We start from the raw sequence: 12,982 nt of genomic DNA on the forward strand, positions 1-12,982 counted from the left end.
CTGCTCCCCTTCAATGGAATCCTTGTTGCTCTGCGCTGGTTGGGGGGCGGCTGGGTACAGCACACAGCATGCTAGTGTGGTTGTTTGATGACTGTCCCGGGCTCCACCTCCGGCAGGGCTGACAGCTCAGCTTGTGCTGAGAAACCCGTGCCAGCCAGTCATCTGGGAGTCTGTGTGAGTCCTCTGTGTTTAGCTGCTCTCCCGGCCTGCCTGCTCCAAGGTGAGCTGCCTTGGGACAGCCTGTGCTCTGTGATTCGGATAGAGACTCTCTGCGCCAAACAAGGCAGGAAGGAGACTGACTCCTCTGCAGGGAGACGCTGTGCTTTTAGCTAGAAACACCTGGGCCCTTCTCCTTCTCTCTACGCAGCTTCTGAGCGTCAGTGAGGTGCTGTCCCCAGGAGCAAGCAGAGGGGCTGCAAGATGGAAGGGGCTACAACAAGGAAAAGGTAAGTGCTGGGCCTGGTTTCTCCTTCTCGCCTCCTAAGCTGACTTAGCACAGACGGGTTGTAAACGTGACTTTCCTGTGCAAACCCCATGCAGGCTGCCTCCCAGAGTGGCTCTCGGGACCCTTCCAGTGATTGATCCCTCTCTGCCTCATTCTGCCATCCCGGGCTGTGCTGTCCCCCTGCAGCATGCCGTGTGGGAGGGAGCCCCATTGCTGGCTGCGGGAAGGCTGGGCACACACTCCCCATGGCAGCTCACATGCACCTTAGCTCCAGTCCATGTGCACTGGACAGAGGGCTAGCACGGCAGGCCAGTTAGAACCATTCGTGTCACCAGCAAAGCTCCTCTCCCCATAACGCAGCATTTCACCCCCAGGCCAATCCATAGACAAGTCAGATAAGGTGGTGCTTGGTGTCCTGAAGCCATACTTGAAGCTGTGAGGCTGCCAGATCTCACTGGCTACCTGGGCTGGTCGGGATCAGTAGCTGGAAGGGGGCGCTGCTCAGCTGGTGGATGGATGACCGAAGGAACACCTAGATGCTTTGGGAAGTGCTGGGCTGGCCGACATCTGGCAGGTTCCATTTCAGAGCCTTGGCTGCTGTTTCAGTGGCGGGTGTAGCCGTCCTTGTATAAAGTTTGTGGATCAGTTTCTAAGCGCTGGCATACACTTGAGCATTGACTGGAATCGTTATTTCATTGTAAGCCCTGTGTGGGTTTACTCTTATTCCGGCATAGCTATTTTGGGACCTTTCCAAGGCAGACAAGGTGGGCATGGGAAAGTTCCCAGGAAAGCATTAACTCTCTGTTTCAGTGAGAGCCGTAGCATTGCACTGATGTAGTGTCCGAGGTTGGCACTGATCCGTTATGTGCTCCCAGGAGGAGTGGGAGCATGGGAGCAGGCGTGAAGGTGGCTGCGGGGGAGAGGGCTTTTAAGAAGGTGGATTTGCAGGAGTGAAGGCAACGTGAGGAAATGATACCGGACATGTCATGTTTGGGTCTGGTTGTGTCTCAGTTTGAGTGCCATAGACAGTTGCACTGCCAGTAAGCTAAAGATCGTCCATTTAATCCCCTGGTGCAGGGTGTTCTTCGGGAGGGGTGGGTGGCTGTGAAATGGGCTTCCCACCTGGCCTGGTTGGAGCCTCGATTGTAACCTTGAGACCATGCTTGTCCCAGGCCCCTTGTCTGCTAGCCTTTGCATGGGATGGAGAATGGGGGAGGAGTTGGGCTGGAGGCTTGCATTGCTGGGGCACTGGGGATGGAGCGGGAGGAAGCTGTTTTTGTGTGTCTCTCAGCTGCATCCTCTGTGTGTCCAACGCTCTGTATTGCACCTAGAGCGGAAGATGGGTGGAGACACTCCAGCCAAATCAGTTGTGCTGACTAGCCTCTGCCCTCCTGGCTCCCGCGCCATGTGCTGCTCCTGCACTGGGGGAATTCTCCCCTGCCCCGGTCGGGAATCTCTCCCTACCTTGTCTGACCCTGCTCAGAGCAGGTCTCCACCCTCCAGCCTCTGTTGCCTTGTCACCGCTGGAGCTCTCGTGTTGCGACCATTGCAGGGAACTGAGCCCAAGGCAGCAATGGTGGGAAATGTTTGACCAGAAGGCCCGTGTAGCAAAGGCTGTGAGCTGAATGGGATCCTTCCTTCCTTCAGCAGAGTCCCAGGTGAAGTGTAGCTTGGCAGGGCCACACCAGCCCCTTGGGGACATCTGTGCAACCCTGCTGTCTTCGAATGAGGCCATCAGTTCCCTGCGGAGCCCCAGTGCCATCAGTGGGTTTGTCTGACGGAGACGTGGTGAACAGTTTGGCTGGGGCGGTAGGCGAGCTGGAATCCAGCCTGCCCAGGCTATGGATATGTCCACAGACACTGACTTTTGTTTTTGCTGGTGGGTGCTCGCTGCTCTCCACCGCCTCTCCCACAGAGGGTGGGCGTGGCCTCGAGGGGAGAGGCCAAGCAGGGATGGGGTCTCGGGGCAGAGTGCTGGGCGGGGCCTCAGGGGAAAGAGGATGAGTGGGGGCAGGCCCTTGGGGTAGAGCACGGCGGGCGGGGCCCACAAAAGATTAATCCGTCTCTTATTGGGGGTAGCCATGTTAGTCTGGATCTGTAAAAAGCGACAAAGAGTCTTGTGGCACCTTATAGACTAACAGACGTATTGGAGCATAAGCTTTCGTGGGTGAATACCCACTTCGTCAGATGCATGTAATCCGTCTCTGTGGGTGCTGAGCACCCCCTATGTTTTTTCAGTGGGTGCTTGAGCCTCGGAGCACCCATGGAGTTGGCACCTATGGATATACACTGTATCTACCCTTGGAGCTGGGTGGGCGATGCCCAGCGAGGAGACAGAATCACGCTAGTTCCCCCGGAGATCGGGTGCTAAAAATAGACTGTAGCTGTGGAGCACAAGCGGTGGGATGGCAAGTGTGTGCCCATCGGAGACACTAGGTACATCCTCAGGGTGGCTACCCGCTCCCACTGCTTGCGCTGCAGTGGCTGCTCTGTATCTTTAGCACACTAGCTCGATGAGGGCTAGCTGAGTATGGCTCCTTGAGCTGGAAATAGGACCCTGAACTTGCAGTGTTGATGTACCCTGTGTCTTCTCTGCAGCAAAAAACCTAACTCCATGTAAAATCCTAATGGAGATACGGCACTGGTAGTGCTTACTTTGACATAGCTAGTTGAGATAAATGCCACATGGAGGAGTTAGGCTGAGCTCAGCTGGCTACACTGAGATAAGAACTACCGGTGCCTTGTCTCCAGTAGGATTTCACAGCAATTGAGCTCTCCCCAGCTCTACATGTTGCACCTTTTTTTGCAACAAAGACAGACCCTCGGTCTTAGCTGCATTGGCTCTGCAGGGCTAATAGGAATAAAAAGTACCAAAAATTGAATATTGCTATCACAGCGTAACTCTTGTAGTCCCTTTACTTGTGAGCTTCATTTCTTCGTGGTGTTTTAATGACATAGCTTGATGCTTTGGTGAATGCAGGAGTGATCTAGGTCGGAGGCTCCTAACGTTTGGGTTAGCTCCCCAGGACCTTCCCCGAGTGAAGAGGAATATAGCTTTGGAAACATGCAAACGTTAGCATATTGCCTAGTTCCAGTTATCCTCCCTTACAGTGGAAGAGAACTGGTCTCAGCTAAGTATGCTCTCTACGTCTGTATAGGTTCTTGTGTTACAGTTAGGAGAGTGTGATAAAACATTTCAAACCGTGTGGGGGGATGTGGTTTTAATTTCTTGATTTGTCTAATATAGGGTGACCAGATGTCCAGATTTTATAGGAACAGTCCCGATTTTGGGGTCTTCTTCTTATGTAGGCTCCTATTACCCCCTATCCCTGTCCCGAGTTTTCACACTTGCTGTCTGGTCACTGTAGTCTAATAGTTCATTAAGGGTGCAGTTTGTGGTGTATTGAGAATGGGGTTAAAATGACTAGCTATCACTTTAAGAGTAAGGGGTTTCCCACGCCTGCTTGCAGGCTAAGGGGCTCTGTAGAGAAGCATGTGATCTGGGCCTTCAGCAGGCAGTCTGCAAAGAGCAAAGTCAGTGAGTTGTGCCACTCTGCCTTAGGGAGCAGCCTGCTTTGTCTCTCTCTGTTTTTGGTTCTTGCGTGTTAAGTTTCTGGATGCTAAGCAGTGAAGTCATGGAAACCTTCCTGAAAGATAAAAACATAAAATATGCTAACTTCTCTTCGTGTGTGGTGAATGAAAGACAGTTAACCACAATGCAGGGGCCCCACTGCGTCCGCCTTGGCTTGAGTGGAGGTGCATGGATCAGCTGCTTGGACATGAGAGTGAATTTCATCCTAGTTTCATTTTGAATTTCTTCCTTCTGCAGCTGCCAGGCAAAAAGTTTTGCTCTTTTATTCACCTACTAATGTGCTTTCGCTTAGTAAATTGTAATGCTGTTTCTCCTTTTGGGGGCTCATTGCCTATGTACTTGTCTAGTGCCGTGTAAAGTGATGACCATTCCTGTCTCTCTGTTGGGGTGTGTGTGTGAATTTGTAAATAATCGATTACATTGATTTCCTGTGTATACCCCCATTGTGGGATTTATAAGAGTTGTGCACGTGCAGTACCTCTGGCTTGGAGCTTTCTTCCTCAGCTCATGAATTGTACATGAGCTGGGGAAGGTCACACTGCGTGTGTGTGTGTCTGACAGGTGAAGCAGTGCCCTGCGTGAGCTCCTGCCTCATAGCTCCTAACTTCTGCGGGAGAAGAGCTTTCCTGTGACTTCTGGAGGTACACAGGGCAGCTCCTATTGGGCCCCATTGGCCTGCATCTTGCAGAGTCACTTACACCTGTGCAAAGGGAAGTTAAGACACTACCAGGTCAGAGCCATGTCCCTTGTTGGTTTTGCATAGGCATGGATGGTGACCCGATGGGAGAGCCTGTGTAGGGAAGGGTGCTCTGGGGGTGGCTGGGCCAATGAGTCCACATTATGGAATTTCCTTTCTTCTCTCCAAAACCAACCTAGCCTAAGGCCTGGTCTACACTAGGAGTTTATCTCTAATTTAGCAGTGTTAAACTGAATTAACCCTGCACCCGTCCACACAACGAAGCCCTTTACTTCGATATAAAGGGCTCTTAATATTGATATCTGTACTCCTCCCCGATGAGGGGAGTAGTGCTGAAATCGGTATTGCCATTTCGGATGAGGGTTAGTGTGGCCGCAATTCGACGGTATTGGCCTCCGGGAGCTATCCCACAGTGCACCATTGTGGACAGCAATCTGAACTTGGATGCACTGGCCAGGTAGACAGGAAAAGCCCCGCAAACTTTTGAATTACATTTCCTGTTTGCCCAGCGTGCAGAGCACAGGTGACTATGCAGAGCTCATCAGTACAGGTAACCATGCAGTCCGAGAATCGAAAAAGAGCACCAGCATGGACCGTACGGGAGATACTGGATCTGATCGCTATATGGGGAGAGGATTCAGTGCTAGCAGAACTACGTTCCAAAAGGCGAAATGCCAGAACATTTGAAAAAATCTCCAAGGGCATGATGGAGAGAGGCCACAATAGGGACTCACTACAGTGCCACGTGAAAGTTAAGGAGCTCAGACAAGCCTATCAAAAAACAAAGGAGGCAAACGGTCACTCCGGGTCAGAGCCGCAGACATGCCGCTTCTACGCTGAGCTGCATGCAATTCTAGGGGGGGCCGCCACCACTACCCCACCTCTGACCGTGGATTCCGAGGTGGGGGTAATCTCAGCCATGCCTGAGGATTCTGCAGATGGGGAAGAGGAGGAGGATGATGAGCTTGCGGAGAGCACCCAGCACTCCGTTCTCCCCAACAGCCAGGATCTTTTTCTCAGCCTGACTGAAGCACCTTCCCAACCCCCAGACAATGAGGCCATGGAAGGGACCTCCGGTGAGTGTACCTTTGTAAATATAAAACATGGTGTAAAAGCAAGCGTTTTTTAATGATTAATTTGCCCTGAGGACTTGGGATGCATTTGCGGCCAGTACAGCTACTGCAAAAGTCTTTTAACGTGTCTGGGGATGGAGCGGAAATCCTCCAGGGACATCTCCATGAAGCTCTCCTGGAGGTACTGCAAAAGCCTTTCCACAAGGTTTCTTGGCAGCGCAGCCTTATTCCGTCCTCCATGGTAGGACACTTGACCACGCCATGCTAGTAGCAAGTAATCTGGTATCATTGCATGACAAAGCCTGGCAGCGTATGGTCCCGGTGTCTGCTGGCATTCAAGCAACATCCGTTCTTTATCTCGCTGTGTTATCCTCAGGAGAGTGATATCGTTCATGGTAACCTGGTTGAAATATGGGAATTTAATTAAGGGGACAGAAGTGGCCGTTCCTACTGGGCTGTTTGCCTGTGGCTGAAAAGAAATCCTTCCCTGCAGTTAGTCAAGTGGGGGGGGGGGGAGGGGGAGGGAATCTTCCCTGATACCAGCCACGTGGTGGGGGGGAGGGATAAAGCGATCATCCCAGAGAATTGGATGTGGGGGGGTTAGTTTGGTTTCTGCTGCTGCACGTTAACAGGAAAACCGCAGCACTCAACGGGCTTTGCCTGGTATGTGGGAAAGGAGGGCGCAGAAGCCGAAAGACAATGGCTTACCATGGCCGCATGCAAGCCGAATTCTGTTGCCCGGACCTGCGTCTGTGCTCTCTAACACCAAAGCCGCAGGCACTCAATATTAAAAGATGCAAAATGCGACCTTGTACCGAAATCACATGTGCTATGTAATGTGAATAGTGTTGTTCACCGTGAAAGAGTATAAGCATTGTTCTGTAAAATGTATCTTTTTAAATACTTCTCTCCCTTTTTTCCCTCCCTTCTGCAGCTGCAAATTTTTCAAGCCTCCCTCCTCCGTCCCGAAGGCTATCTCAGATAAGGCGTCGAAAAAAGAGGATGCGAGATGAAATGTTCTCGGAAATCATGGAATCCACCCGCAATGAAAGAGCTCATCTGAATGAGTGGAAGGACACGGTATCAAAGTACAGGAAAGATGCCAGTGAACGTGAGGCCATGAGGGACGCTCGAGATGAGAAGTGGCAGGCTGCAATGCTGGGGCTGCTGCGTGATCAAACGGACATGCTCCGGCTGTACGGGGAGACTTGGCAAACCAGTAAAGTGCCTAAAACCACTATGGCTTATTGTTAAAAAGCAACCTAGTCAGCAAGCTGTAAATTGGCCAGTCAGCAAACTCAGCTTGACCAAGGCAGGAGGGGAGGGGGTTTTGGGGTGCCACGGAAGAGGCAGCTTGACCCCGCGTCCTTCCTGATAAGAATTGTGTTGAAGTTGCTGATACATGCATTTTAAAAGAGCAGGAATGTCTATTGGGGTCTCAGAGCTACAGACTCTGGAAAAACCCAAACCTGGTTAATCAATAATCAGAAGGAGTCTCTTGCTTGAAACTGCTTACTGGACAAGTTTTCTTTAAGGGACATGTCACTGTATTACTAATGTATAAATAAAGGGAAAAAGCTTGAGATAGGACTCCTTTGGAGGTGGGACTCTTTGGGACTGGCCTCTCCCTCTGGATGCATCTTGTGTTCCCCACCGGCAGACGGGCTGCCACTGTGCCACTTGAAATCCACACTCAGCTTTGGTAATTATCAAGGGTTGGGGGTGTTTTACTAATCTTGTTGCGGACGTGTGTAAGTGCTTGAGACTAGTAAAGTTTAGCTTTAAATGAAAGCACTCTTGTGTTGTCCTGTTTGTGCCAGCCATCTATCGGTCGGACGGCCGTGTCTCCCCTGATTTATTTCCTGACACCACCTCGCACAGAGTAAAGTTACCAAGAGCTTTGGGTTGAAAGAACCCCGGGTAACACAGCGTCTGGTGGAGCTTCAGGAACGGCAGCAGGACCACAGAGTGCCGCTGCAGCCGCTGTATAACCTCCCTCCCCCCTCACTATGTTCCATAGCCTCCTCACCCAGACGTGTAAGAACGCGGGGGGGGGAGGGGAGGAGGCTCCGTGCACCCTCCCAATCCACCCCAGTGGACAGCCCAACCAAAAGGCTGTCATTACTTTGAACTTTTTTAGTGGCCTTTTCCTTCCCTCCTATCCTCCTCCCAAACCCCACCCGGGCTACCTTCTCAGTTCTCTCCCTCTTTTTATAATCAATTAATAAAGAATGCATGATTTTTAAACGATAGTGACTTTATTTCCATTGAAAGCAAGCTAGGATCGAAGGGGGAGGGTGGGTTGCTTAAAGAGAATGAGTCAATCAAGGGGGTGGGTTTTCATCAAGGAGAAACAAACAGAACATTCACACGGTAGCCTGGCCAGTCATGAAACTGGTTTTCAAAGCTTCTCTGATGCGCAGCGCTTCCTGGTGTGCTCTTCTAATCGCCCTGGTGTCTGGCTGCGCGTAATCAGTGGCCAGGCGATTTGCCTCAGCCTCCCACCCCGCCATAAAGGTCTCCCCCTTACTCTCACAGAGATTGTGGAGCACACAGCAAGCAGCAATAACAATGGGAATATTGGTTTGGCTGAGGTCTGAGTAAGTCAGTAAAGTGCGCCAGCGACCTTTTAAACGTCCAAATGCACATTCTACCACCATCCCCAACGGTTATTTTCTGGTCCGGGAAGTAAGTCCCTTGCTGCAGCTGTTTAAACAGAGTAGTGTTCCTGAATCCGTGACCATCATGAACCCTTCCCGGCCAGCCCACGTTGATGTTGGTGAAACGTCCCTTGTGATCCACCAGTGCTTGCAGCACCATTGAAAAGTACCCCTTGTGGTTTACGTACTGGCTGCCCTGGTGCTCCGGTGCCAAGATAGGGATATGGGTTCCATCTATCGCCCCACCACAGTTAGGGAATCCCATTGCAGCAAAGCCATCCACTATGATCTGCACGTTTCCCAGAGTCACTACCTTTGGTAGCAGCAGCTCAGTGATTGCTTTGGCTACTTGCATCATAACAGTCCCCACAGTAGATTTGCCCACTCCAAATTGATTCCCGACTGACCGGTAGCTATCTGGCGTTGCAAGCTTCCACAGGGCTATCGCCACTCGCTTCTCAACTGTGAGGGCTGCTCTCATCTTGGTATTCTGGCGCTTCAGGGCAGGGGAAAGCAAGTCACAAAGTTCCATGAAAGTGCCCTTACACATGCGAAAGTTTTGCAGCCACTGGGAATCGTTCCACACCTGCAAGACTATGCGGTCCCACCAGTCTGTGCTTGTTTCCTGGGCCCAGAATCGGCATTCCACGGCATGAACCTGCCCCATTAACAGCATGATCTCCAAAGCGCCGGGGCCCGTGGTTTGATAGAATTCCATGTCCATGTCCTCATCACTCTCGTCACCGCGCTGCCGTAGCCTACTCCTCGTTGCCTGGTTTTGCAGGTTCTGGTTCAGCATAAACTGCATGATAACACGCGAGGTGTTTACAATGTTCATGACTGCTGTCTTGAGCTGAGCGGGCTCCATGCTTGCCGCGGTATGGCGTCTGCACTGTTCACCCAGGAAAAAGGCGCGAAACGGTTGTCTGCCGTTGCTTTCCTGGAGGGAGGGGATGGATGTGCCCAGAACCACCCGCGACAATGTTTTTGGCCCCATCAGGCATTGGGATCTCAACCCAGAATTCCAATGGGTGGAGGAGACTGCGGGAACTATGGGATAGCTACCCACAGTGCAACCCTCCGGAAATCAACACTAGCCCCGGTACATGGACGCACACCGCCGAATTAATGTGCTTAGTGTGGCCGCATACATTCGACTTTATACAATCTGTTGCCAAAAACCTGTTTCTGTAAAATCGGAATAATCCCGTAGTGTAGACATACCCTAAGAGCAACCTAAGTAGTGACGCTGTGTTAGGAGACTGTGAGGGCTGCAAAGTTAAAGCAGTCGAAGGTAGGGACGAGCCAGGAGTGGGGTGTGTCTGTGGCTGTATGCAGGCACGGGCACTCTTTGACATCCTGCCAACTGGGCAATAGCATGAAAGAACTCCTTGTTTCTGAAATGAAACTGGCACTTTATCAAGAGACCTATTTACAGAGGTGCTGCAACTGCAGCTGGCTGGCCAATCATGTGACTGCGGACTGCTTCCTCCTAACCCTTCCCTCCTGCAACTCGGGCTCTGCCCTCCCAGTTCCATGCAGGTTGCTGCTGTCTCTAGTGCTGGGTCTCAGATATTGCTCTGGGTAGCAGTCTGTCTTTCTGCAGTGGAGATGCAGAGCGAGGCTGCATGAAGGGGTGTGCCGTTCTTGCGGGGAGGCCAGTGGCTTGAGATTTATCTGTCCTGCACCCTGCAGTCTCCAGGGGGGAACAGCAGCCCCACTCCCCCAGCATCTACTGACCTCTCTCTCCACTGGGGAGTAGGGCATGGCTGGGGGATCTCCCCAGCTCTTTCCATGGAGGAGGCAGCAGCTCTGTGTGTGTCCCCCCCCCCCGTAAATTGGGGATGGGGGATTCCCCTGTGTCCCCAACTGTCCAATCCTCACTGCCCCCAAGTAATCCATCCCCCAAGTGTATTCATTCTTCCCATCCCATAACTCACCACTTATTGGTGGAGTGACTGGCCTGTCCGAGGCAGGAAACCTGAGCGCCAGCAGGAGCTGCTGCCCTTCCAGCCGTAATAGACCCCATCGCCTTCCACTGCCCACTCAGTGACCCCACCCAGCCCCGGGGGCACAGGGCTTGTTAAAGGAATACGCAGACAGGCAGGAAGTTTGTGAATCCCGTGTGTCTCTCTGTCCTGGGACATCAGGTCACTGGTAGCTCCGCCTGGAGTCTGCCATGTTTTGCTTGGAGGATTCCTCCTGCAGAAAGGTTTTTCTGGTGCAGTATTTGGTTCTGTACCAAAGCCGGGCCACAAGCCCAGCCTCACGCTGCCAGGTGCATTGGCTCCGCTCACCGGGACACATAGACCTCCACTGGGCTCTACTGCCTTGGACATACGCATCCCGCTGGGGGGTTGGGCCAGCACCATGCTCTGTGTTAATGCTCGCATAGCATCTGAGTAGGGCCCCCCAAATGAGGAAGGAGCAGAGCTCACCATGCAGATCTGCCGTGGGGCGTGCTGCCAGAAGGGGTTAATGCAGTGGTGCAGAAAAGGAAGAAGGCTGAGTCCCATGGATAGCAGCAGTTTCTCCTCAGGAGCCCTCTGTGCCCTCCTCCCTCCCCTCCCAAGGGGGGCTTGGATTTCTCTTCTCTTTGCCAGCAGCTCAGACAGACCCACTCAAGTCTGAGTGGAGGGAATCTGAGCTGCTAATGGGTCTAGAGTGACTCTGACCCAAGGGCACCTCCATTTCCATCCCGACCCTGCCATCAACCTGCAATGTCCTTACACTTATCATCTGGCACCAAACAGGGCCCCCCCTGGGATTAGGGACCACACACACAAACACACTTTTCTGTGGCTTGTAATTTGGCCAGGTCTGGACAGACTTTCCTGGAGCAGCAAAAGGCCCGGGTGGCTCTGATCCCAGACCTGTCCTCCTACCCTGCCAGGTTTCTAGCTTCCTGCTCCAAATCCCTGAGCTGCAAGAGGTGTCTGAGGAAAGGTTGCAGATAACCTTTGTAAACACTGACAGTGCTGCTTCCTGCCTACTCCTGTATCTCACTTCTCAAAACCGGCAGAGCCACTGCAAAATCAGATGTATCCGCAATAAATGGAAAGCTGCAGCGCAGCCAAAACATGGCACATTTCAGCCCCCAAGGTTATGGTTTAGCAAAGTTATAAGCAACTGAAGATAGATGGTTCTTGCAGTGCACAGGGCTAGGCAGGCTCCGAACTCGGCAGCGTTGGGCGTTCAGCTGGCTCATGGAGGAGGAGTCTCCGTGAATTGCAGCCAGTCTATAATGTGTGACCCAGCCCCATGTGCCAAGGCCCTCATTTTGCAGTGAACTCTGCATGGGCTCAGGGGTCTGCCCGCACAGCACTCAGTGTGGGATCAGGGCCCGAATTTCTTTCTCCTGCATGACAGCCTCAACTGCAGGTCTGTTCAGCTCTTACCTTAACTGTAGTGCCTGTCCCGGTTATCAGGTGGACTGCACCTCTGAGCCCTCCTGGTGTCTCTGAAAGAGCACCCCGCGGGGGCTCTGGCCGTCACCTCTCAGGATGGGGTCAGGCAATCCTGCCATTCTCAGAGCAGGAGCTGGTTCAGCCTGCTGTGAGTACCTCAGCGGGTCTGGTGTATGCCCAGACCCTGCAATTCTGTCCCTCCAGGCAGGGCCGGCTCTAGGTTTTTTGCTGCCCCAAGCAAAAAATTTTTTGGCTGCCCCCCCGCTCCCCCCAGCTCTGGGCTCTCTCTCCCCCCTCCCTCCAACACAACTGCACCCTCCTGCCGCCCCAGCCCTGGGTCACTGGTAACTCGCTCCCAGGGCGGATCATTCAGCAGGAATTTTGGATGTGCACAGAACACAGACAGGATTGGTTCCCATATGGTTACAGAACTGCAGTAAAGTGGAACAATTTTCAGCTTGTGTGATTGAAGGATATCTGGATGCATATTATAAGACTGTCCTACATAAATGAGGAAAAGTTGAGGTGCCTTTATTATTCTTTTGTTCCATTCTTTGTTTCTATGGGGAATTTGCCAATGCAATATTACTGTCTTCCTTTTAAACAACTAAAACTAAAAAAAAAAAAAAAAAAATGGCTGTTGAAAATAGCAATTCCAGTCCTAATAACCACTGGGAAGCATTTCTTGCTCAATTTATTCTACTTTTTCTACAGCAAGTTACAGTGGATCAGTATATTTGATTTGGGGGAAATGAAGTAACAGCTGCCCAAATTGAGCTTGAGCGCTCCTGAATTTTGAGGGTGTTCAAATCTGGAAGGCAGGTGCTAGATTCCCTTTCTGAATATTAGCTAAATCTGGAAAAGAAAAGTCAATTTCTGCTTCCATGGCTCAGAAGTGTAAATCCTCCTATGTGCCTGGTACTGTATCTAAAGCTGCCCAGGTCCTAGTAGAGCTTCCCCTCCCTTACTTTTCATTTTAAATTCTAGTGGGATCTCCCTTGCTAGGCTTCAGATAGAGAGGTGCACTGTCCATTTAGTCCACCCAATTCGTTCTTTGGGGGAGAGCCCAGGGCTGGGGCGGCAGGAGGTGCGGGGGGGGGGGGGGGGA

General features: G+C 51.9%; 1 protein-coding gene across 1 annotated transcript in view; it reads left to right on the plus strand.

Moving 5' to 3' along the window:
- The first annotated feature begins 246 nt into the window (after positions 1-246).
- Positions 247-12,982, plus strand: part of LOC113407232 (myomegalin-like) — a 60,553-nt gene continuing 47,817 nt past the window's right edge. The window contains exon 1 of the mRNA XM_026655471.1: positions 247-446. Within this exon, the coding sequence (XP_026511256.1) occupies positions 421-446 (26 nt within the window). The 5' untranslated portion in view covers positions 247-420. The remainder of the gene's footprint in view (positions 447-12,982) is intronic.

Source organism: Terrapene carolina, unplaced genomic scaffold (genome assembly GCF_002925995.2).
Source record: "Terrapene carolina triunguis isolate 2854851 unplaced genomic scaffold, T_m_triunguis-2.0 Scaffold210, whole genome shotgun sequence".
In the NCBI taxonomy this organism is placed as follows: domain Eukaryota; kingdom Metazoa; phylum Chordata; order Testudines; family Emydidae; genus Terrapene; species Terrapene triunguis.